The sequence below is a fragment of the Piliocolobus tephrosceles genome, chromosome 8 (assembly GCF_002776525.5).
Source record: "Piliocolobus tephrosceles isolate RC106 chromosome 8, ASM277652v3, whole genome shotgun sequence".
Classification (NCBI taxonomy): Eukaryota; Metazoa; Chordata; class Mammalia; order Primates; family Cercopithecidae; genus Piliocolobus; species Piliocolobus tephrosceles.
In genome coordinates this window covers 143,865,818-143,890,281 of record NC_045441.1, presented here as the reverse complement: position 1 = coordinate 143,890,281, position 24,464 = coordinate 143,865,818, and the positions used below count along the sequence as shown (strand labels likewise).

General features: G+C 51.5%; 1 protein-coding gene across 1 annotated transcript in view; it reads left to right on the top strand.

The window, feature by feature from the left end:
* CNPY1 (canopy FGF signaling regulator 1) overlaps window positions 1-24,464 on the top strand; it is a 92,848-nt gene that overhangs the window by 17,215 nt on the left and 51,169 nt on the right. The window contains exon 2 of the mRNA XM_031936100.1: window positions 5,842-6,004. Within this exon, the coding sequence (XP_031791960.1) occupies window positions 5,911-6,004 (94 nt within the window). The 5' untranslated portion in view covers window positions 5,842-5,910. The remainder of the gene's footprint in view (window positions 1-5,841; window positions 6,005-24,464) is intronic.

Here is a 24,464-nt window from a genome sequence, read left to right as displayed (position 1 = left end):
CCTGGTGAATTGCAGAGTTTTGTAGAATGCAAGCCCAGCCCAGCAGTTCACGCCTTCTTGCTAAGCTGCTCTGTACACTGAATGAGAGGGCTGGAGTCGCTCAGCTCCTTCCACGTTTAGTCCCCTCTGTCCCCTCTGATTTCCTGTGGCCACAGAGTAAAACAATCTGTCAAAATGCTTTTCTTCTCTGTTTTTCTGTTTTGTGCAACAGAAAAGCCCAGAGGAGAAATGAGGATGCAAAGAGAAAGAAAACAAAACCCAAAACCCCCCAACCAGAGAGCTGCAAGGGTACCAGGGAGAGGGAGCGTCTGGGACGGAGAAGAGCGCGCTTTTCCAAACGCCTTACTCCGGGCTGGGCCTGTTTTCTGCAAGCCCGTGCAGTGCACGTGAGGAGGCTTTTCCTGCCGTGGTGAAATCAAACCCACCTAAGGCGTGAGTCCTCCAGACTCTCCTCCTCACCTGGGCAGCTTGGCACCGGCCACCTGTGCCTTGCCCGGAGAAACTCCAAGTGTTCCTGACTTCAAGGGTCGGAGGTCTGTTTGCTCGGGGCTGGTTGGTAAAATCGAACGGAGAATGAAAGCTAGAGCTTCTGAAACACATGAAGCAGGCGGAAAGCTTCAGACTCCCCTCTGGAAGGAGAGGGCTCCCTGTCCGCGGGAAGAAAGTCTTTTTTTTAAGCTCTGTCAGTAGCTCAAAATTAGGCCATGTTTTAGTCGGCTTCATGTTTGCACTACGGCTTTCGTATAAAACTGTTTGTTTTTCCTACAATTAAAAATACCTTTCTTTTCATTTGTTTGTATATAGGAAATATATTCAAAAAAGGTACAAAATGTCTATAGCAAAAATTCATTTCCCTTTTTTGTTTCCACTTTGAAACTGCCACCCAGTGAGCATCAGACCCCACAGGTTTAACTTATTTATGCCTAGTGTTCCATTATTGGAACGCTAAGCTTGTGGGACTTACTTATAGCCTATTGCTCAAGGTCATTGTCAAGGTCTGATTTTTCACAAAAAAAAAAAAAAAAACAAACTTGCGACCTCTGGCATAAATGGGTTAAGGGTAGGGTCCCAGCAAGACGGCCCCTGCTTCAGATGCCACCTCCAAGTGGGGTCCCCAGGCCACCTACACCTCTGACCAACTTGCTACAAGTCCGGGGGTTCCCCTGATGACCTCAGGTTTTATAATTTACTGGAACACTCCCAGAGCCTAAGAAAGTGTTGCACTTACAATCCTTTTTTTTTTTTTTTTAGACTGAATCTGACTGGGTGCTTTGTCACCCAGGCTAGAATGCAGTGGCACGATCTCGGCTCACTACAACCTTTGCCTGCTGGGTTCAAGCAATTCTCCCGCCTCAGCCTCCTGAGGAGCTGGAATCCCAGCATGATGACACCAGCCATCATGCCCAACTAATTTTTGTATTTTTGTAGAGACGGGGTTTCACTGTGTTGGCCAGGTTGGTCTTGAATTCCTGACCTCAGGTTATCCACCCGCCTCGGCCTCCCAAAGTGCTGGGATTACAGGCATACACCACGCCACTGTGCCTGGCCACAATCCCATTTTCTTTTTTTTTTTTTTTTTTTTTTTTGAGACGGAGTCTCGCTCTGTCGCCCAGGCTGGAGTGCAGTGGTGTGATCTCCGCTCACTGCAAGCTCCACCTCCCGGGTTCCTGCCATTCTCCTGCCTCAGCCTCCCGAGTAGCTGGGAATACAGGCGCCCACCACCTCGCCTGGCTAGTTTTTTGTATTTTTTAGTAGAGACGGGGTTTCGCCATGCTAACCAGGATGGTCTCGATCTCCTGACCTTGTGATCCACCCATCTCGGCCTCCCAAAGTGCTGGGATTACAGGCGTGAGCCACCGTGCCTGGCCGCAATCCCATTTTCATAATAAAGAACACACATCAGGACAGCCAAATGAAGAGACACGTGGGGCGAGGGCTGGTTGGGTCCCGAATGCAGAGCTTCCATGTCCTGCCTTATGGATCAGCACATGTCACCTTCCAGGCACATCGGGGCCTTCCACGGAGCCCCGCCATCAGAGCTTTTATTGGCATCTCATTCCATAAACACTATTGGTTAAGTGATCGGCCAAGCTGGGGAAAACTCAGTCTCCAGCTCCTCCACTGCCTCCCAGAGGTCAGCAGGTTGGGCTGACAGGCCTGTGCCCAAAGTCCTAGCCCTCTAATCACATGATTGGGTTTGCTCGTGGCCACCTCCCATCCTGCAGGTATCCAGGGGCCACGCTGGCTCACCTCATCAGTACAAGCTACCAGGGCCCACCATGAGTCATGTGAATAATGAAGACAGTTTAACCACTGGGGAAGTTCCCAGGACTTAGAGTCTCCTACCCAGGAACCAGGGACAAAGGCCAGGTTTTTTATTATCCAAGGGCCCTCAGCCACTAGGTTTTCTACCCAGAGGAGACTGATCTTGGTATCCTTCCAGAAATATTTTATTTTACTTAAAGAGTAGCATATTACATTACAGACGCTCCTCATCTTAGGATGACATCACATCCCAGTAAACCCATCATAAGTCGGAAGTATTTTAAGTCAAAATGCATTTAATACACCCAACCAAGGGAACATTGCAGCGTAGCCTCGCCTACCTTAACCATGCTCAGAACACTCACATCAGCCCACAGCTGGCAGCATCACTGGGCAGCACAGCCCACTGCAGAGGGCAGGTTGCTCACCCTCATGGTCTCAGGGCTGACTGGGGGCTGTGGCTGCCCCTGCCCAGGTTTGAGAGAGTTCGTAATGCATATCCTAGCCTGGGAAAGATCAAATCTCAAAATTTGAAGTATGGTTTCTATAGACTGCATGTCACTTTCACATCCTTATAAAGTCAAAAAATTACAAGTCAAACCATCACAAGTCAAGGACCTGCTATATACACACTGTTTGGAATCTTTTTTTTTTAAACTTAAAAATAAGTTTTGGAGATTATACCATAGCATTCCATAAAGAAATTTCCCTTTCTTTTCCCTAACACGGTAGTTCATTGCACCATACTTTAAACATGTTTCCTACTGAAAGCAGATCGTTTTTTTATCTCTGGCTGTTTCAAACAATGCTGCAATGAGTAACTTCAGACAGGAACCACTGTGCACCTGTGTGAGTGTATGTGTGGAGTGAATTCCTGCAGGAGGAATCACTGGGTCACCCAGGATGCCTGCTTAGAATTTAAATGGTCATTTGACTATTACCAGGTTACCCTCCCTGGAGGTGGCACCCACTTACACTCCTACAAGTGATATGAGACTGATGTTTCATCAGACCGCTACCAACTCCTTGTGTTATCAAATTCTTAATTTTGCTATTCTTTTTGCTCACACCCTTACTGAGTTTTCTTTTTTTTTTGAGATGGAGTTTCACTCTTGTTGCCCAGGCTGGAGTACAATGGCTCAATCTTGGCTCACTGCAACCTCCACCTCCTGGGTTCAAGTGCTTCTCCTGCCTCAGCCTCCTGAGTAGCTGGGATTACAGGCACCCGCCAAAACACCCGGCTAATTTTTGTATTTTTATTAGAGACAGGGTTTCACCATGTTAGCCAGGCTGGTCTTGAACTCCTGACCTCAGGTGATCCGCCTGCCTCGGCCTCCCAAAGTGTTGGGATTACAGGCGTGAATCACCACGCCCGGCCAGTCTTCCCACTTTTAACAAACTTTTCAGAGGCCCCACCAACAGCCTCTACTTACATCTCACCGGCCAGAGCTTTGTCTCCTAGACATACCTAGGAGCAAGGTGACCAGGAACTGAGCACACTGCTGCCCTGGCTAAAAATGAAATGATGTCACTAACCATACGAGCAAGTGTACTTGAGCAAATGACTAGGTCTTCCTTAGGCTCGGTTTCCTATCTACAGGTTGGGAATATTGAGTGAATTAAAGATGAATCCCTGCATAAAGCACAGATCCTAGCATGCAGCAAACTGTCCATAAAGATCCCACAAGCTCATTCTTTGGGGCCTGGTAAATGACATAGCTTGGGGAGGGGAGCAAGTGACATGAAGAAGTGGCGGGGGCTGGGGAGATACGCAGAGAATGGAGCAAATACACCTTTCCAGGAAGACAGAAGCCCTGTTTCTTGCTGTCGGAGAAGGGCCTACTAATGTTGGAAAGGGAGAAAATGAGAAAGAACCGGAGGTGGCCAGACTGGGACTGGGGTCTCAGTGTCAACTGACAGGTTCAGTAAAATGTACACATAGACCCAGCAACAGTCAGCGAGACATACACATGTGTGTTGGGCTGAGCATGTCTGTCTGTATGGATATATACAGGTATTTCCTCCTTCTGTTCCCTGAGAGCCTGGGAGCCATGACACCCCTGCAGCAATGAATGCAGTGAGCACCCGGAGCTTGGTTTCCAGATGCTATTCTGCACCAAAAGGTGCCAGGGTCCTCAGAGGGATGCAGGGTCCGTACGGGCCAGTGGCTACCAGGAGATCCCTCCCTTGCCTTCCCTCCTTCCTCCCTCCTCCTTCCTCTCTTTCTCCCTCTTTTCTCCCTTCTATCTTTCCTCCTTCCTTCCTTTCTCCCCACAGCCCTGTTCTTCCTCACCTCCATTTTCTTCTAAATGTCACTCCCTGTTGTCATCTTCAATGGGGGCAGCATTATTTTAGGGACCAAGTGCTCAGAAGCAAACAGAGCACCATGGAAAATGCAGATGAGATGAACGTGGAGACCATCACTCAGAACAGCGTTTTCCTCCCTGCACTAAACACTTAGCCTTCCGTCTCCACCGCCTGTGCCCACGGGGCCCGCTGGGTCCACAGCAGGGTATTCTAGGGAGGTCACCAGTGCAGGCTCTGAGTCAACCCCCGTGGAGGCTCCACCTCCAGGGGAGGTGGCCAGGGGGGCGCCCTGCTTTTTATGCCCTGCTCCTCTGAGAAGGGGCCGCTGCTTTCAGGGCAGGGTCCTGTCAGAGTGCACACGCATCAGCTCCTCCCACTCAGAGGCTTATGGGGTGTGCGGGGATAAAGTGGGGAAAGGGGGGCCATGGGAGGGTACAAAGGAGAAGGAGAGTGGCATGGGGGTGGGAAGGTCCCCAGGAAGATAAAGGCAGGGTCCCCGACAGGAGGAGCTTCTCAGAACCCTGGAGGATGTCCCCCCACCCAGAGGGGCCCAGGGACCTCACACCTTTACCTGCAGGGGGAGGGTTTGCCCTCAGGGCTTTGAGTGGCAGGGCCTGAGCTCCAGGGCTCATACCTGTGGTCCACAGAGGACGGTAAAATGGCCCTGGCAGATGGGGGCTGCAGGGGGTGGGGACAGGACAGGGGTGGGTTGGAGACAGGGACATGGGTGTGGGGACCTCAGCTGGTTGTGGAGATCATGGGACAGGGCTGGGGACCGACCAAAGCATGGGGACTTGGCCTTGGAGTGGGGACTAGGGATGGGGTTGGGATGTGAAGGGGTGAAGGAGGAGGGCCGGGATGGGGGACTAGGGGTGAGGGTAGGCACAGGGTGCTGACCAACTGGGCCGAGGCTGCTGAGCACCTGAAGTGGGCCCAGGTGCAGCACGAGCCGCTGCAGGGCGAGGTGGGGGCGGGGCGGGAGGCGGGGTGGTGGGATGGGGATGAGGGTGTGGGAACCTGAGACAGGTGTGAGAGCCTTAGACAGCTGTGGGGATGTCTGGTGGGGGTGATTGGGTACTGAGGGAAGGGCAGACAGGGCAGGTTTGGGGTGGGGGTGGGGTGGGGCGGGGACCAGGAGAGGACCAGCTGTGCGGCGCAGGTGCAGCTGGCTCACTGGGAAGGGGCCCAGGCGCAGCACCTGCAGGGTGGGGCGGGTATGTAGGGCGGTGCAGCCCGGGGACCTTCAGATGCCGTTTCTCTGCTGCCCAGCACTGGCGGAAGGACCCGCGAGAGGCCTGGGAGGAAGCCGGTGTGAGGTGGCACAGTCGGTCAGCTGGCATGGGGCCCATGCTGCTGCCCCTGGCTCTGCTGGCCCTGCTGCTGGGGCCTGCGCTGGCCCGGGGTGCCCGGGATCCGGAGGTGTTCTGTGGAGGTGAGTGTGTGTGAAGGGGGGTGCCACAGGGGCCCAGGGGCTTCCAGAGAGCCCAGCAAACCCTTCCCCAAGGGGGCCAGGCTGCTGGGCCACCGCCTTTCCCTGTTACCCAGCTCCTTTGAGGGTACTCAAAGAGAAGCCCTTTGGGGGTCCTTCTCAGCACCTCCAGTCCAGGCCCTGCGTCCAGTCTCGAGGGCAGCTGCTTTGGGGTCCCCTGGGTTCCAGCCTTGCCCCCGCTGTGCCCTGGCTCCAGGAACTCGGACAGGCATTTCACCTCTCTGAGCTCACTTGGGGTGGGCTGGGGCCATGGCTCAGCCTGGCGGCCGGGGGAGGCAGGCACCTGTCCCTGAGCCTTGGACGACATCTCTCACACGCCTGCTGGTTACAAGACACCAGTTAGTTACAATTGATTTAAAAACACACTCTCAGGTCTCCTGGCTAAAGCTTGCTCTCTCGATGCAGGAATTTGTGGGTGGCTTTTAGCTGATCAGAGAACAGAGGAAGAGCAGGCGGCCTCCATCGCGTGGGTTACAATGGGCGGTGTAAGAGCCTTGAGAGAATCGGTGGCCCCAGCGAGAAGGACAGGGCCCGCTGTGGCAGGGACTGGGGACATGAGAAGAAGAGGCTCTGAAGGCTGGGACAGAGCCCCTGATGCCTCTACTGACTGACCTCGGCTGGGTCTGGGTTGGGGGGCCTCTGCTCTTTGCCTCTGCCTGTGCTTCTCCTGGATAGCTGTTGGCTCCATGGTTGCAGGCAGGACTGAACAAGCTCTGCCTGGGCAGTTCGAGGCTGGCTCTCTTACTGGCGCTGGCTTCTCCAGCCTCGTTTTGGGACCAAGAGGGGGACGGGACAGGGGCGGTGGCTTCAGGTGTCCTGTTTGGGCACCAGGGCCTGGGGACGGTGTGGAGGGGAAGGCAGGGCTGGGAGCCCACAGAGACTGTCTGAAACAAGGGCCCATCCCATGGGAGCTGCTAGAGAGGGAGTGGGCTGGGGCTGCGGTGTGAGAGTGGAGGGGCTGATGATGGAGGAGGTGTGAGTCAGGGTCTCCACAGGGGCTGTCGTGTCACTGGTGGGTGTCAGTTGAACCTTTTCCAAGAAGCTTCCCAGAGTCAGTCCCCACGTCCACTCCACACAGCATCAGCAGGCACCCCCTGGGGTTTGGGTGATTGGAGATGAAGTAAAAGATACCCATCACCCAAAATACATTCTCTTTGTCCAGACCCAGGGCCTGCTTTTCACTCTAAAGAATTGTTTCCAGGAAGCTGCTGCTCAAATGCAAATGCGTAACCCAGGCTGGGGGCCCTAGCAGTGCCTCTGGAAGAGACCAAGATGAGCTTGTCAGTGCTCTGGGACAGGCCAAGGCGAGCACGCTGTGTGCTCTGGGACAGAGCGGGGTTCTGGGGGTATGAGCTTTGGGGAGGATGCTCTGGAAAGGCCTAAAAGGTTTTCAGAATCGTTTTGGCAGTGGATCCCTCCCCATACATGAGAGTGGTGTGAAGAGCAGATGCAGGCAGGGCCGCTTGCTGGCCTCGGGTTTAAAGAATGTGGTATGCGCTTGCGGGGTGCAGGCCAGGAGGAGGCCCTGAGCCCCTGAGGGCTGAGGAGGAAATGTTAGAACTCCTGGTCACGTTTATCTCAAAACTGGACATAGTCCCTAATAGAGTTTTGCAGCTTGTGCATATAATTGCAAATAGACATGTATTCGGGCATTCGGACATTTTGACTTGCTGATGAGTTTTGAACAGACCAGGTGCAGGGCTGGAGCACGCCAGGTGGGTGCAAAGGCGGAGCTTGGAGAAGTGGGGTGAGGAGTCAGGAAGCCGGCAAGCCCCAGGGCCAGGGCATGGGAGGTAGAGAGGACGAGCTCAACAGAGAAATGGAGACCCCCGGGAAAGAGGGTGCGGTGGCACGGGCCCCTCTTGGATCTCACTGTTTCACCTGGTCCAGCTCCAACTCCATGATGAGATCTCCTGTCTTAGGGGTTTCTTCTTCTTCTCTTTTTCTGTCTCATTCTGCATTGCTCTTTTAAAATCTCTTTCAGTATTTTCTTCCATTGGAAGCCAACCCATTTAGGGAAACCTGGGAAGAGACATCTCGTCTCCTTCAATTTGGTTGAATTCTGTCTCTCTGGCACGAACGGCCCTGAGTACTCACGGTGAACGCAGAGGCAGCAGCGCTGCTGCTCCATGTCCTGAAGCGATTCTCCTAATCCTGCCTCGCAAAACAGAATACAGAAAACCTAACCTACTCAGGGGGAAGTGAGTGTCCTGCCTGCCCTCCTTCCAGGAGTCATATTAGTAATAAAATGCATGAAACCAGCATTCTTTGCCACCTTATTGCTAATCATTGCTATGTTGTCAGAGAGAGGCTCTTGGCAAAGCACACAGCCCTGGACTTGGTTTCCCTTCCTGGAGGATTTGGGTGGTGACATTGCAGCTGAGCCCCTTCCATGGGGTTCTATGGTGTTGGGCTGTTCTTCGTAAGTCCTGTGGGAAGAGGCTAATGCTACTGAGAACTGAAATCATGCCTAACGTTGGCACCTGCCATCTCCGAGCAGTGGTGAAGGGTTTTGTGTGGATTGCCTCCCTCCGAGGTAAAGGGGTCACCAGCCTGTTGGTACCCTGCTGACACCTCCTAGCACCCACTTGCTGCCTGATGTGGGCACCTAAGAGCTTCCTCTGGCCTCTAGCAGATTACTGGCCTCCTCTGCTGAGTGCAAAGAAGGCTGGAAATGCCAGGGAGTTAGTGCCCCCAGAAACAGCCCTCAACAACCATGGGTCAATGTCCAAGTGGGTCGCTAAAGCCCTGGCTCTCTCCCTGCCACGCGTGGTATGACTCTGAACGTGGCTCTGTGGCCACCTGTTTTTGTGAAGGGTCAGCTGGTAAGTATTTCCGTCTCCGCAGGCCGTGCCGTCTCTGTTGTAACTATTGAACTGTCGTCAGAGCACAAAAACAGTCATAGAAAATCAGTAAACAACGTGGCATGTCTGTGTTCACCCTCCGCCATGATTGAAAGTTTCCGGAGCCTCCCCAGCCATGCTTCCTGTACAGCCTGCAGAACCATGAGCCAATGACACCTCTTTTCTTTATAAATAACCCAGCCTCAGGTAGCTCCTCATAGCAATGTGAGAATGGACCAATACAGGCCAATGGGCCATCCGATTTAGCTGGGGCTGGCAGAGCCAACACTTCTTCTTTTAAAATTTTGTGTTAATTGACACCTAATCATTGTACCTATCTATGAGGTGCACTGTGACTTTTCAGTGTATCTCTTTGACACAGGGATTTCATTCCCTTTGGGTCTGTACTCGCTAGTGGGGTTGCTAGATCATAGGGAAGTTCTATTCTTAATTTTTTGAGGAACTTCCTTACTGTTTTCCATAATGGCTGCACCAATTAGCACCCCCACCAATGGTGTACGGGGTCTGCTTTCTTCCTCATCCTCGCCAACACTTGGTTTGGTTTTGCTGGGTTCGAGTCATTCTAACAGGTGTGCAGTGCTGTCTCACTCTGGCTTTGATTTGCACTTCCCTGGTGATTAGTGATGTTGAGCATTTTTTCATATACCTGGTGGCCATTTTAAAATAGGACCATTTGATTTTTGCTGTTGCGTTGAGTTCCTTATTCATTTTGGTTATCAGTCCCTTATCAGATGTATGGCTTGCAAATACTTTCTCACATTCCATAGGCTTTCCTTTTGCTCTGTTGATTGCTTCCTTGCTGTACAGAAGTTTTTTTAGTTTGGTGGAATCCCATTTGTCTATGTTTGCTTTTATTACCTATGCTTTTGAGGTCTTACCCCCCAAATTCTTGCCCAGACCAATGTCATAAAGTGTTTCTCTTATGTTTTCTCCTTGTAGTTTTATAGTTTACAGTCTCACATTTAAGTCTTTAATCGGTTTTGAGTTGACCTTTGTATGTGGTGAGAGATGGTGGCCCAGCCTCATGGCCCTCGCCCCTCCAGGCGCCTCTTGCTTTCGTGGCCAATCCTCAGGTCCTCCTTTCCAGCCTCCCCTGCTGGCTGCTGCACCTCTGCCCGCCCCTGCATGTTGGGCACCACCAACCCCTGCCCATCCTCCACCAGGGCACCCCTGAGGGTGACCAGGGTCTCGGTACAAGGCCCCTGCTTAGACACCCCCCTCGTGGTACCTGACCCTAGAAGGAGAAGACCCTTTGGACCTTGTTCCTTTGCTTTCCCGACACCAGCTATTGTGGTTTTACTGCCACCACACAGTCTGGAGGGTCAAGGTGGGCTGTGACTGGGAAGTGTGCCCCATGCTGCGGGATTCTGCCTGTCAACCCTGGGGCCAGCACCTCCAGGGCCCTCGCTGACCTCCAGTGATCTGTTGGTGGCCTCTGAAATGGGCTGGACCTGAGGCCGTTGTCCGTTCCCTGTTTGGCAGAGTGTGGCAGGAATGGGCTAGGAAGGGGCACGACAGCCTTCAGGAACCAGCGGCCTCCTTCATGACCTCGCCACGGATGCTCATCGACCGGCCTCCGCCCCGTGGGCCGGGCTTGTCTCTAGGCCACCCGTCCCCCTAAAGGATCCACGTGGGACTGCTGAGGTGGTGCCATCTCCCCGCTGTGTCGCACCGTGTCACCTCTGTGCCCAGCCAGTGCTGGCATGCCTCGGACGCCCACACCCTAGTGATGGAATAAGCATGACAATGCTGGGAAGAGCATGTGGCTGCTACTCCTGGCCTCAAGCTCAGGAAATGCAGGCTCCGGCTCCCCAGGGAGGCTTCAGGGAGCAGGTGTAGACAGAGAGCTGCTGGAGCCTGCCCCAAGAGGGCCCTGCCCGGTGGTGGGGTCTCTGCTGAGTGTCATGCCTTGGCTGTGGGCTTTTTCTGGCTGCCGTTCCTCTCACAAATGTCAGATCATTTTCTTCCCCCTTTTAAATTACGAAGAGTGGGCTGGGTGTGGCTGCTTACACTTGTAATCCCAGCACTTTGGGAGGCCAAGGCGGGCAGACCACCTGAAGTCAGGAGTTTGAGACCAGCCTGGCCAACATGGCAAAACCTCCTCTCTACTAAAACTATAAAAATTAGTCAGGTGTGGTGGTGGACGCCTGTAATCCCAGCTACTTGGGAGGCTGAGGCAGGAGAATCGCTTGAACCTGGGAGGTGGAGGTGGCAGTGAGCCAAGCTTATGCCACTGCACTCTAGCCTGGGCGACAGAGCAAGACTCCATCTCAATAGTGATAATAATAATAATGATAATGACAAAATCTGTACATGCTTGCTGTGGAAAATGTAGGTGCCACTCCTCTCCACCCCTACTTGCCCACTCCTGGGCTTGAACCAAAGCTGCAGCCAGTTACACTTGCCCACCCCAGGGTGGGCGTCCCTTGACAGTGTCTCTGGTGCAACTGTGTGAATGCTACCTGATCCGTGAGGCTTGGGTCTCATTTCTAATTGCAGTGACATGCACGTAACCTACACTTTTCCATCTTAACCGTCCAAATGTACAGTTAGTTCCACGGCGTTACAGGCAATCACATTCCTGAGCACCCATCACTTGCCTCCATCATCTCCAGAACTTTCCATCTCTCCAAACTGGAGTTCTGTCCCCGTGAAGCATGAACTCCCCGCTCTGTCACCCCCCAGCCCCCGGCACCCACGGTTCTACTTTCTGTCTCTGTGGGTTTGACCACTTGAGGGATCTTAGGTAAGCGGAATCTGCCGTATTTGTCCTTTGGCAACTGGCTTATTTCACTCAGCAAAATATCCTTGAGGTCCATCAGGTTGTGGCACACGTCGGGATTCCCTTCGTTTTTAAGGCTGAGTAATATCCCGTCACACGTACAGACCGCATTGTCCATTCATCTGTGGATGGGCGTTTGGTTTGCATCCGTGTTTCAGCTGCTGCGAATCCTGCTGCTATGAACACGGGAGTGCAAATATCTCCTTGAGATCTTTCTTCCAATTCTCTGTCTATATGCAGAGGGGAAGTTGCTGGGTGCTATGGGAGTTCTTATTTTAACTTGCTGGGAAATGTCCGTACTGTTTTTCACTGCAGCTGCCCCGTTTTACACCCCCAGCAGCAGCATCCAGGGGTGCAGGTTCTCCACTTCCTCGCTAACATGTGGTTTTCAGATATTTTGATAGTAGCTATCCTCTTACTAGTAAGGTCTGAGGTGCTGGGTTTTTGTTTTTTAAACACGAATTACATGCTATACACAGCATTATTTAACCGTATTTTTTACTAACAGAGTTTGGAGCTCTTTTCTTGATAGTTTTTGTGGACTTCCTATCAGTTCTGCCAGTTCACTACCTAACACTTAGAATGTGATGGTTTGTGCACTTAGAATGTGAATGGTTTGTTCAATCAACTGCTTCAATCAACTCTGCATATTTTCAATTTTTGCCAATCTGATAAAAGAAAGTCATCACTTAATTTTATTAGCATTTCATTTTTTCTTTTCTTTTCTTTCTTTCTTTTGTTTTTTTGAGACCGAGTTTTGCTCTTGTTGTCCAGGCTGGAGTGCAATGGCACAATCTTGGCTCACTGCAACCTCTAACTCCCGGGTTCAAGGCAAGATTCTCCTGCCTCAGCCTCCCGAGTCGCTGGGATTACAGACACCCACAATCACGCCCGGCTAATTTTTGTATTTTCAGTAGAGACAGAGTTTCACTGTGTTGGCCAGGCTGGCCTCAAACTCCTGACCTCCAGTGATCTGCCTTCCTTGGCCTCCCAAAGTGCTGGGATTACAGGAGTGAGCCACTGCACCTGGCCCTAGCATTTCTTAAATTATGTGTGAGATTGATACGTTTTCACCTGACCATTCTTCTTAGAATAAAAAATAAATAGTATTTAATGAGCATAGTATAAATAGCATAAAATGAGCAAAGAGAAGAGGCAGGCTTAGAATTATTTATTATTCTAAGCCTGTTTTGCTCATTTAAAAAAATTAGGCTGTTATTTTTTCCTTAATAATTTATAAGAGCCTTTTAAGCAAAATTAAAATAGTTCTTCTCATAGGTATTGCATGCTTCTGGGTTTTCATTTATCTTTTGAATTTGCTCATGGTGCTTTTGCTCTACAAATTTTTGATGTAATATAATTTATTAATATTTTTCCTTATGACTTCTTGGTTTCATCTCATGTTTATAAAAACAAGGCACACATTGTTGTTTGTTACTTTGTTTGTTTTCTTTTTGAGTCAGAGTTTCGCTCTTGTTGCCCAGGCTGGAGTGCAATGGCATGATCTCTGCTCACTGCAAGCTCCACCTCCTGGGTTCAAGCGATTCTTCTGCTTCACCCTCCTGAGTAGTTGGAATTACAGGCATGCACCACCACGCCCAGCTAATTTTTGTAGTTTTAGTAGAGTCGGGGTTTCTCCATATTGGTCAGGCTGGTCTCGAACTCCTGACTTCAGGTGATCTGCCTGTCTTGGCCTCCCAAAGTGCTGAGATTACAGGTGTGAGCTGCCATGCCTGGCCTGTTTCTTTATTTTTAAGAGGTGGGGGTTTTTCTCTGTCCCCCAGGCTGGAGTGTAGCGGAACTCCTGGGCTCAAGCCATCCTCCCACCTCAACTTCCCAAGTAGCTATGACCACAGGCATGCATGATCCCACCTGGCAAAACTAAGCACGCTTGAAGATTACCTCAAAGAATCATATTGAATCCACCTGGAATTAATTTTGGTATAACGGGTTGTGGTAGAAATTGAGGCTAATGAGTTACAATATACACTCATCAACTCTTTGCTTAGTACCTTACTGTTATTATTTTAAATAATATCTTGTAATCAATTCCTGTGCGCTTCAGAGTCTGGACTCCATGGAAGTTTCTAGACTCTTGGCTGTTTTTAACTATTTCTGCACCACTATTTTTTTTTTTTTTTTTTGAGACGGAGTCTCCCTCTGTCACCCAGGCTGGAGTGCAGTGGCCGGATCTCAGCTCACTGCAAGCTCCGCCTCCCGGGTTTACGCTATTCTCCCGCCTCAGCCTTCCTAGTAGCTGGGACTACAGGCGCCCGCCACCTCGCCCGGCTAGATTTTTGTGTTTTTTTAGTAGAGATGGGGTTTCACTGTGTTAGCCAGGATGGTCTTGATCTCCTGACCTCGTGATCCACCCGTCTCAGCCTCCCAAAGTGCTGGGATTACAGGCTTGAGCCACCGTGCCCGGCCTCTGCACCACTATTATATATATTTCCTATTATACCTTTATATTTTAATATCACATATTACTCATATTTTCTATTAACTTTCAGGTTATTTTATAAAGGTCAAAAAGGTTATTATTTGATCTTTATCTCATTAGACGTATATAGATGCAGGTTTATATCTTTACCATGCTTAGCCTTCCTATCTAAGAACAATCTCCTTTGCTTGAATCTTTTTACTATTTCCCAATAGAGTTCAAGATTTTCTTCAAATGCATCCTGTAAATTTCCTCCTTTAAATAGACTTTATTTTGTTATGCGGTTTTAGCTACACAGTATAACTGAGTGGAAAGTGCAGAGATTTCCCATGGGCCCCTTGTTCCCCCACCCTCCCCCACTATCAGCGTTCCCCACCAGAGTGGCGCAGTGGTCAGGATCGCTGACCCCACGTGAATGTCGTCTCCTCCCCTGGAGTCCAGCTCCACACGGGTGCCTGGCTCCCGGCGCTGTGCATTCTGTGGGTTATCTAACTAACTGCTCTCCTCACTGTAGAGGTGGACAGAGTCATTTCAATACCCTAAGGCACCAGTGCTTCATTTATTTCTGGCTACCCTGTCTTGTTGGTGTTAACGTAATGTTTTCTTTCATTTTCTTTCTTTTCTCTTTTCTTTTTTTTTGGCGTGATCTTGGCTCGCTGCAACCTCCGCCTCCCAGGTTCAAGCAATTCTCCTGCCTCAGCCTCCCAAGTAGCTGGGATCACAGGCACCCACCACCATGCCCAGCTAATTTTTGTCTTTTTTTTTTTTTTAGTAGAGATGGGTTTTTGCCATGTTGGCCAGGTTGGTTTAAACTCCTCACCTTAGGTGATCCGCCTGCCTCTGCCTCCCAAAGTGCTGGGATTACAGGCCTGAGCCACCTCACCCGGCCTCTTCTTTTGTTTTCTAACTGGCTGTTGTCTGTATGCTTCTTGAACACTTGGCTGACTTCTCGAAGTGCTCTGCTGTCTTCCGTGGACTGTCTACATTCTCCAGGACCGTCTGCAGAAACCCACACCGGGCTCAGCCTTGCCAGTGACTTTCCCTCTCTAGTGTGTTCTGCTTCCCCAGCCGGATCTTTTCCCGTGCTGACGGGGACCCCAGACTTTCACCCCCTCACCTGCCGGTTTCTGCAGGCCCCACAGCTGCTGGGCCCCGCAGGCTCACTCACAGACACCACGCTGCTGAGCTCCTCCCCTCGGCCTCTGTGGTTCTGTCGTAGGTCTGGTGGTAAACTCAGGTACATCCCAGATGCTACCCACATGGCGTGTGTGTGCATGTGCATGAGCGTGTGTGTGCATGTGCGTGTGTATGCGTGTGTGTCTGTGTGTACACACATGTATAGGCATATACTGGAGAGTTGTGGTTATAATGCTTCTGGGTGCACACATCGGTGTGCTGAACAGCTGTTCTCATCGTCCCATCCCCGTTCCCCTTTCTCTTAGTGCAGATCCCTGCTTAGAAAGCCGAAAACATGAGGCTTTCAGGCCCAGGGTACGCATTCTCGAAACCCACACCTCCTGGAGGATGTGTTCAGCTGCTTCCTGCGGAGGCCTGTCCTGAGCGGCGTGTTCAGCCGCTGCCTGCGGAGGCCTGTCCTGAGCGGCGGGGCCCCATGTTCGCTTTCCTGGCTTCCCATCGTGGTTACTCCCAGCGCTCACCCTGGGCTTCTTTTATAGGATTTACTTCTGCCCCTACTCTCCCCGGCCCTCTCTTTGGTCTGTGGGACTCATTTGGAGCAACGATGAAGGAGTGTGTGGTGGGACTCCTAGTGGCGCACGCACTGCAGACACTATAAGAACCTGCTCTGTTCCTGCTGAAACAGCCACCCGTGCAGGTGCGCTCTCAGTGAGCCGCTGCCGTGGTCACCCTGCTCTTCTCCAGGGCACCTGCAACCTTGACACAATCCTATCTGTCCTCTCTTTTCAAGGTGCTTCAGATGGAGATTTTTCTCTCTCCCGGCCCCCTCCCTCACCCCCGTCGCTGTGGAGGGCACTGTGTGACTCTCATTGTGAGCCGACCTTCCTGCGCACGTCAGCTGTCAGTGTGATGGACCACCCGGGCTATCGATTTAATGACAACGGTCCCTGCTAGGGATTGATCTAATGTTTTCATTACACTAAAAATGCGTTAACAAGTTCATTGGGAATTAGGCGATGGTAAAGATCCTCTCGGTTCTGATGGTGAGAAGGAGAGAGCCCTTCGCGGGCAGAGGTGCCCCACGACTCTGGGCCGCACGGCCTGACACCGTGGAGCCGCCTCCCGGAAGAAGCTCCTCTTCCAGCCCCTTGCCTCACCTGCCAGGGCTTTGGGCTCAGAAGTCCTGGGTGGCTGCTGTGACAAAGGGCTCCCCTGCTTCCAGGGCCCTACCTCCTCTTCACCACTCCTCCAGCACATGGCCCGCAGCCACGCTGTGCAGAATCTCAGCCTCCTCGTCTGTCCTTCTATATGTTTGTCCATTGGGAGCTCAGCCATTTCTACTAGGTTTCCCTCCATTTTATAGAACTTTAACAAGTTCATTGGGAATTAGGCGATGGTAAAGATCCTCTCGGTTCTGATGGTGTTCCCTACAGGAGGGTGACCACCTGAGCCCCAGCTGCTTCCAGGCTGTGGGTCCCCGGGCAAATGACTGACACTGTCTGTGCCTCAAGGCCCCATATGTAAAGTACCGGTGATGCCGCTTATTCATGGGGAGCTGTGGCTAAAACACATGAAGCACTGTGGCTGGCACAGGGGCAGCACCTAGGTACTGATGTGGGAGGTCCTGCATGTGCCAGCTGTGGGGCTGTGGGTTACCTGCTGCTGTTCTCACAGAGTCAGGCTGCTCTGACCAAGCCAGGTCACCTGCACCTCAGCCTTGGCACCCCCTTTCCCCAGAGCCAGGCTCCCTGCATGCCTGACCCGGTACAGGGGGCTAACTGCTATGGTCCGAATGTTCATGTCCCCTCATATTCAGATGTTGAAGCCCTAGGGGATGGTGTTGGGAGGCGGGGCCTTTGGGAGGTGATTAGACCAGGAGGGTGGAGGCTCATGAATGGGGCTAGCGCCCTTAGAGCCTCCAGAGGGGCCCCTCACCCCTCCCACCACGGGAGGACACAGTGAGACTTCTGTGAGCCAGGAAATGGTTCCTCCCCAGATACTGCCAGCACCTGGGGCCTTTCCCCGAGTCCTCTGCACTTGATTTAAAAATGTAAACCATGCACAAAATGCCTGCTTTTCAAGTATTTTTTCTCTGAGATTCAAATCTATACTCAGATGCATAGAGATGGCATTGAAAACATGGAGACAGGAGAATGGTTATTCACCCTGCTTAGAAAGAATGCCACGGCTCAGCTTTGGCTTTGTTTTGTCCTCCAAGACAGGGGTTGTTGGGGGACTCGGCTGTTCCCCAGGCTCCTGTGTCAGGGGATGTCCTGGGAGAGGCTGGCTTGGTTGGTACTTGGCTTTCGGCCTGTGTGCCCCTGTCCTCTTTCACTCCCTGAATCCCTATTTCAGCTCCGAGTGCCCGAGACTGACCAATTTGTCCGCAGTGGATGAGGGAGGCTTTGGACTGTCTTGGAGCACATGGTGGCCTTTGACCTGGAGCTGACCTGGAAATTAGTGGTTCGCCTGAACAGGCAGCAGACGCCATGTGCCTCGCAGGCCTCGCCTGGGTTCTGCAGCAGGCGGTTGTCAGAGGCACAGCACTTGTTCGAGCCGGTGGAGCCGCAGAGCAGTGAGCAGCACGGGGGCTGGGAGGGGCTTCTCCCCTAATCCTTCTACAGCTGGGGCTCTTTCTGCTGAGGATACCAAGCCGCCCCTCCTAAGAGGAGCTGATGCCACAGCTCTCAAAATGTTTCCTATCAACACGACAGGAACTGTGCGACCTCATCCCAAGTGGGACTGGCTGTCTACACACCCGCCCCCCGGCTTCCTCAGCCACAGGACAGGCTGGACAGCTGGGAGCTTACCTGGAGCTCACTCTGCTGTCTTTAGATGCTTTCTTGGGAAATTATTTTCCTCCTAGGCCAGTAAGTGCCTGAGTCTGCTAGGAAAGTTGGGATTCCTTTGGATGGGGCTGAAGGGGCCGCAAGGTGGCCGAGGTGGCCGAGGTGGCCGGGCTCGCTGTATGAGAGATGAGGTCAGCCTCATCATTCCTCATCAGTTTATCAGAACTCACACAAGTTGTACGTGTAAGGTTCTTTCTATAACAAAACTTTCCTCATTGGTAATGTGGGACGCTGTGATGTGCACGGAGCCTGGCGTGGGGCACTCTGGCTTTAGAAACACGTCTCCACACTGCTTTCGGACCACACTCTCCCGCCAGCTCTCTCACCATCAGCGTTCGCTTCAGGGCCTCTCTATTGCACAGACGGCACCTGGGTGATGGGTGGCTGAGTTCTGGAGACAGACTTGCTTTTGAATCTTGGCTCTGCAGCCAGGGACAACCTGAAGCACTGTGCTTCTCCGCTGTAAGCCTCAGTTTCCCCTGTCCATTAAATGGGCTTGATAAGAACAGTATCTGCCCCAGATGGTCTACCCCTGACTTCACGATGGCACCCGTGGCATTCTCAGCGGGTGTCTGGCATGTGTGCGGGAAGCACTGCGCCCAGGCAAGCTGTGGTCATTGCTTCAGGGCCCTGCTCCCCCGGCTCGCTGTAGACGTGACTGCCCCCAAGCCTCTTTAATCACATAGTGGGTAACTTTCACTGGCAAGAACCCAGGGAACAGGAGTCAACACAAAAATAGCTCTGCTGGGTGCCTTGGGAAAATAGGCAACAATAAGCAACGTGGTTTGCGTATTTTTCTAGACTTTTCTTGACATTATCAAATATTGTACAGAAGATAAATTTAGTACTCAAGAAACTTGGCATAAAAACTTTAAAAGAGTAATCAGGCCTGTTAATCCCAGCACTTTGGGAGGCTGGGGTGGGTGGATCAATTGAGGTCGGGAGTTCGAGATCAGCCTGGCCAAAATGGCAAAACCCTGTCTCTACTAAAAATACAAAAATTTAGCCTGGCGTGGTGGCTCATGCCTATAGTCCCAGCTACTTGGGAGGGTGAGGCAGGAGAGTCTTTTGAACCCCGGAAGTGAAGGTTGCAGTGAGTAGAGATTGTGCCACTGAACTCCAGCCAGGGCAATAGAGTGAGACTCTGTCTCAAAAAAATTAAAAGATTTACTGGAATAAAAGAAAGATAAAAAGTGAGATTTAAACAACGTGGATTCAGCCAGGTGCAATGACTCACGCCTGTAATCCCAGCACTTTGGGAGGCCGAAGCGGGTGGATCACCTGAGGTCAGGAGTTCGAGACCAGCCTGACCAACATGGTGAAACCCCATCTCTACTAAAAATACACACACGCACACAAATTAGCTGGGTGTGGTGGCATGTACCTGTAGTCCCAGCTACTCAGGAGGCTGAGGCAGGAGGATTGCTTGAACCCAGGAGGCAGAGGTTGCAGTGAGCTGAGATTGCACCATTGTACTCCAGCCTGGGAGACAGAGCAAGACTCTGTCTCAATCAATCATCAATCAATCAATCAATAAGATGTGGATTGGATTTCTGGTTGACAGAGCAAGACTCTGTCTAAATAAATAAATAAATAAATAACACATGGATTGGATTTCTGGTTACCTGGAGGCTAACCAAAGACCCTTTGCTGTTAGGATCAAAAATCTCTCCACTGTGGATTTGTCCGCATTTCCCCAGAGGAAACAGCGTTTGCTGGTCACATGATTAAAGGCCATTCTCCCGCACGTCAAAAGTAACTGAGTAAGACCGGAGGTAAATAGAATTACACTGAAACTACAATATTCCCTGAAAACAAACAGCAACATCACAACCTCCTACCTTGCCTCTTTTTTCTAAAGGAACATAGCAGCGCACTGCAGTTTGGGCCCCGAGCGGCCGGGGCTTGCTGCTCCATTTAAAATCCTGTTTCCCAGCTCTTGCTTCCCCGCCGGTCCTCACACGCGGAGCATCTCGAAACTGTTACCATGAGTACTTCCTTCCACAGCGGCTCTGATTTTAGACCTGGAAAATATAATTTGGGTTAAAACTCAATGGGGAGTCCCTCCTGCAGTCGGGTTGCCGTGGAGATTGTGTTGGGGCGCGCGGCCTGAGGAGCCTCGGGGCTCGATCTGCCTCCGCGCCAGCTGGCCGCGCGCCCCTGCCCAGCACCCTCCCGCCGGCTGCCGCCCTGAATCGCTGCCCGGCGCTCTGAGCATCGTGGCATGTCCTGGGGTCTCTGGGCCAGGAGTGGTTTTGCTGAGAGAAACCCTGATTTTGTTCAGTTTTGCCAAGAGCTGCAGAGGACGGGTTGGCCCGTCCCAGCCCCCGAGAGTGCAGCTCCACTGGCCTGAGCCAAGCACCATCATTGCGTCTCCACGCCAGGGCCGGGGCCGCGCCAGGCTGCGGGACAGCTTTGGCCAATGGGAGCGGGAAGGGGCTTGCGGGGGTGTCTGGCAACGTTCTCCTTACAAATGGAAGTTGACGGGTGAGGAGTGATCCTCCACACCTCCAGATGTAGGGCTCTGAGGGTTTGAAGCTTAGAGCTGCGGACGCCATCTGGCATCCCTGTGGGAAAACCAAGAACGTTACAGGGAGGTGGAGCCACAGTCAGCAGGTCCCCGATGGGCTGAGGCCACCAACGCTGATGGGCCAACCTGTGGACGTCTTGCCATGTGGACATGAAATTTCCCGGTATTGCTGGTTATGGCTTAATTGTGTCCCCCAAAATTCATGTGAAAGCCCTAACCCCTAATGTGGCTGTATGTGAAGATGGGTCCAGTGACTTTTAAGGAGGCCATTAAGGTAACATGAGATCTTGGGCTGGACCCTTTAGACAAGGCCCATAGTAAACTTATGACTGGTGTCCTTATAAGAAGAGAAGACTAGGACGCAGACACACACAGAGGGACGGCCATGTGAGGACACAGGGAAAAGACGACTGTCTGCAAGTCAAGGAGGGACCTCAGAAGGAACCAACCCTCCTGACACCTTGATCTTGGACTTCCAGCAGCAGAACTATGAGTAGTAAGTCTCTGTGGCTTAAACCCCCAGCTCTGGTACTTTGTTGTGGTGACCTGAGCAGGCCAATACCATGCTGAAGCCAACATAGGCTTAGGGAGTAAGGAACATAGTCCCTAACTCAAAATGGCTTAGACAATTAGGAGAAAACAGACGAAAGCACATGTATGAAGCCAGGAAGTCAGGCAGTCCATGGAGGTTCAGCAGTGTCACCAGAGCTCAAGTGTCGTCCACATGTCTACCCTGCCCAACTCAGCCTGTTGCTGTGAACCTCAGGCCGACTCCCTCATGGTGCCAGAATGGCTGCCATATTTCCAGCGATCGCCTGCAGCTGATGTCATCCAGAGGCAGGAACGAGGTGTTAGGATGTTTCCACATGTCTCCACTTTGTAAAAGAGAAGAATGATGCCTGTCTAGATGCCTGCCAACCACCCCTTCTCACATCCCGTCTCCGCAATTATGACACACACCCATCCCAAACCAGCAGTTGGCAAGATGCTTGGAATTGCTGTGGTTGAATTGAACTTGGAATGAACCTGTGTCTTTGACACATACGGATGACAATCACTGGATAGGGAGGGTACTTGATTAATTGAGAAGAGAGTGGGAGGGGGATGTTGGTTAGGAAGCAACCAGCAGTGTCCGCCCAAACCGTCACATCTAACCCATCACTAGTCTTACTGCTTTTATCTCCCCAAAAACTTTGAATTCATCCACATCTCTGCATCTCCTCCACCATGCAGTAATCGCTTACCTGGATCATTCCAGTCCTCAATAACTGCCTTGCCAGCATGCACCCTTGTCCTCTCTAGTCTGCTGTCCTGGCTTGCAGCCTAAATGATCTTTGAAAAATGCACATCTTGGGGCTGGGTAAGGTAGCTTATGCCTATAATTTGAGCATTTCGGGAGGCCAAGGTGGGCAGATTGCTTGAGCCTAGGAGTTGAGACCAGCCTGGGCAATATGGCAAAACCTTGTTTCTACAAAAACACAAAAATCAGCTAGGCTTGGTGGTGCATGCTGGCAGTCCCAGCTACTTGGGAGGCTGAGGTGGGAGAATCACTTGATCCCAGGAAGTCGAGGCTGCAGTAAGCTGACATCACACCACTGCACTCTGGCCTGGGAGACAGAGCAATACCCTCTCAAAAAAAAAAAAGAAAGAAAGAAAAAAGGAAAAATGCAATCTCATCAAATCTCACCTTACTCAAAATACTGCAGTAGTTCCATTTGGCTGAGAATAGATACATAATTCCCTACCTGTATCTGCCGGGCTGTGCCTGGCCTGGCCCCCAACCTCTATAGCCTCAGCACAGAACACGCTTCTCCCTCTCCTTTCTCCCCAGGTATCTGAGCTACTGGTTTCTTGTTTGTTTTTGTTTTGAGATGGAGTCTTGCTGTCACCCTGGTTGGAGCGCAGTGGCATGATCTTGACTCACTGCAACTTCCACCTCCCGGCTTCAAGCAGGTCTCCTGCTTTAGCCTCCTGAGTAGTGGGGATTACAGGTGCCCATCACCATGCCTGGCTAAGTTTTGTATTTTTAGTAGAAACAGGGTTTCACCATGTTGGCCAGGCTGGTCTCAAACTCCTGACCTCAAGTGATCCATCCGCCTCGGCCACCCAAAGTTCTGGGATTACAGGAGTGAGCCACTGTGGGCTACTGTTTTTTCTTGTGCATCAAATTCACCTTGCCCTTTTCTACTAGGGTGTTTTTGCAAACACAGCTTCATCTATGCTTCGCCTGGTAAATGCCTGATCATCTTTCAGGTCTTGTCATTCTGTTAGGGAAGCCTCCTGCGTTCTTTGACAAGGTCCAGCCCACTTGTGCTGAGTAATTCACCCTAAGCCAGAGGCTGAAGACATCCGCTGACTGTTTCTCTCAGGCTGAGAATGGGCTGGGAGGTTCATGGGCTGGTGATGCCTCCAGAGGCTGGCATTCACTTCTGCCACAGGTACTGGCCAAAGCAGGTCTCAGGTCCAACCCAGACTTGGGTGGGGCAATAGACACCACTTCTTCAGGGAAGATGGCAAAACGCTGCAGTCTTCTTTCGGTCTTCTGTTCTAACCTGCCACCCTATCCATGTAGGTTTGCTTAGCACATTGCCTTTCTCCTTTCTGGAACTTGTAGATGCTACTCTTTCATCTGCAAGCTCCATGAGTGATGGTGGCTCCTTCCACTCATCGTTACATCTCTAGCACCCTGGGACACAGTACTCGGAAGAGAAGTGCTTAAAGTTTGTTGAAATGACCAAACGAAATGCAACCATGCTCTAGGTTAACCTGAAAGGACAGCTATGTTTCAAAATGAGGATCCTTGACAAGCCTAAATTATCCATCTTGTAAGCCTTTGAAACAACCTAACATGCACAAATAGAAAAGTTTAGGAAATGATGGTGCATCTGCTTGATTGGATATTATGTAACAGTTTTTAAAATGGCAACAACCACACTCAAGTTGGGAAAATCCTTATGATAGAAAAATGAATAAGAAGCAATGAGGAAGATGGAGCATAAAGAATGCATTCGCATGGCTCAGACACCCAGTGCTACGGCTGGGCCCTCCCGGGAGTGCACACTCTTTGCCCCAGGAGCTGTGCTCTCTGGTTTTCTTCCTGGCAACTCCTGCTTGTCCTTGGAGGCCTTCCCCAGGACCTGAGTGACTGTGCATTCCTGTAACTTTCTCTTTCTCTGTAGCAGTACTCAGCTCGCCGAGCTTGTTCATGGGGTTTTTGCGGCTGGGTTGGGACCCTCGAGGATGGGGCTGCGGCCTCCCTCACTGCTGCGCCTCCCACACCTGGCCCGGAGCAGCACAAGGTTCAGGGTGTGTGTGAGTGTCCTGAGCCTGCCGCGCAATCCCCACACACAACCCCCATTGTTATTGGCTTCAATAGCAGAAGTGGAGCCTCCTTGTTCTGGGGGCCCAAAGTCTATCATCAAGGCATGGGCAGGGCTGCGTCCCCTCTGAAACCTGGAGGGGTGGATCTGTGCCTGACTCTTCCAACTCTAGCATTACTGGTGGTCCTGGGCCTTCCTTGGCTTGTAGACAGCAACGTGGTCCCTGCCTCTGTCATCACGTGGCCTTCTCCCGTGTTATGAGGTCACCTCCCCGCATCTCTCCTCTTCTAGAAGGCCCTTTCCTTGGATTAAGGCCCTCCCTACTCCAGTATGACTTCATCTGAATCAATCCCATCTGCAAAGACCCTATTTCCAAATAAGGCCTCATTCACAGGTACTGGGGGTTGGGATGTCAGCATATCTTTTGGGGGGACAGAAGCAGCCAACAGGTCAAGTAAGGAGAGGAAGAAGGAAGGAAGGA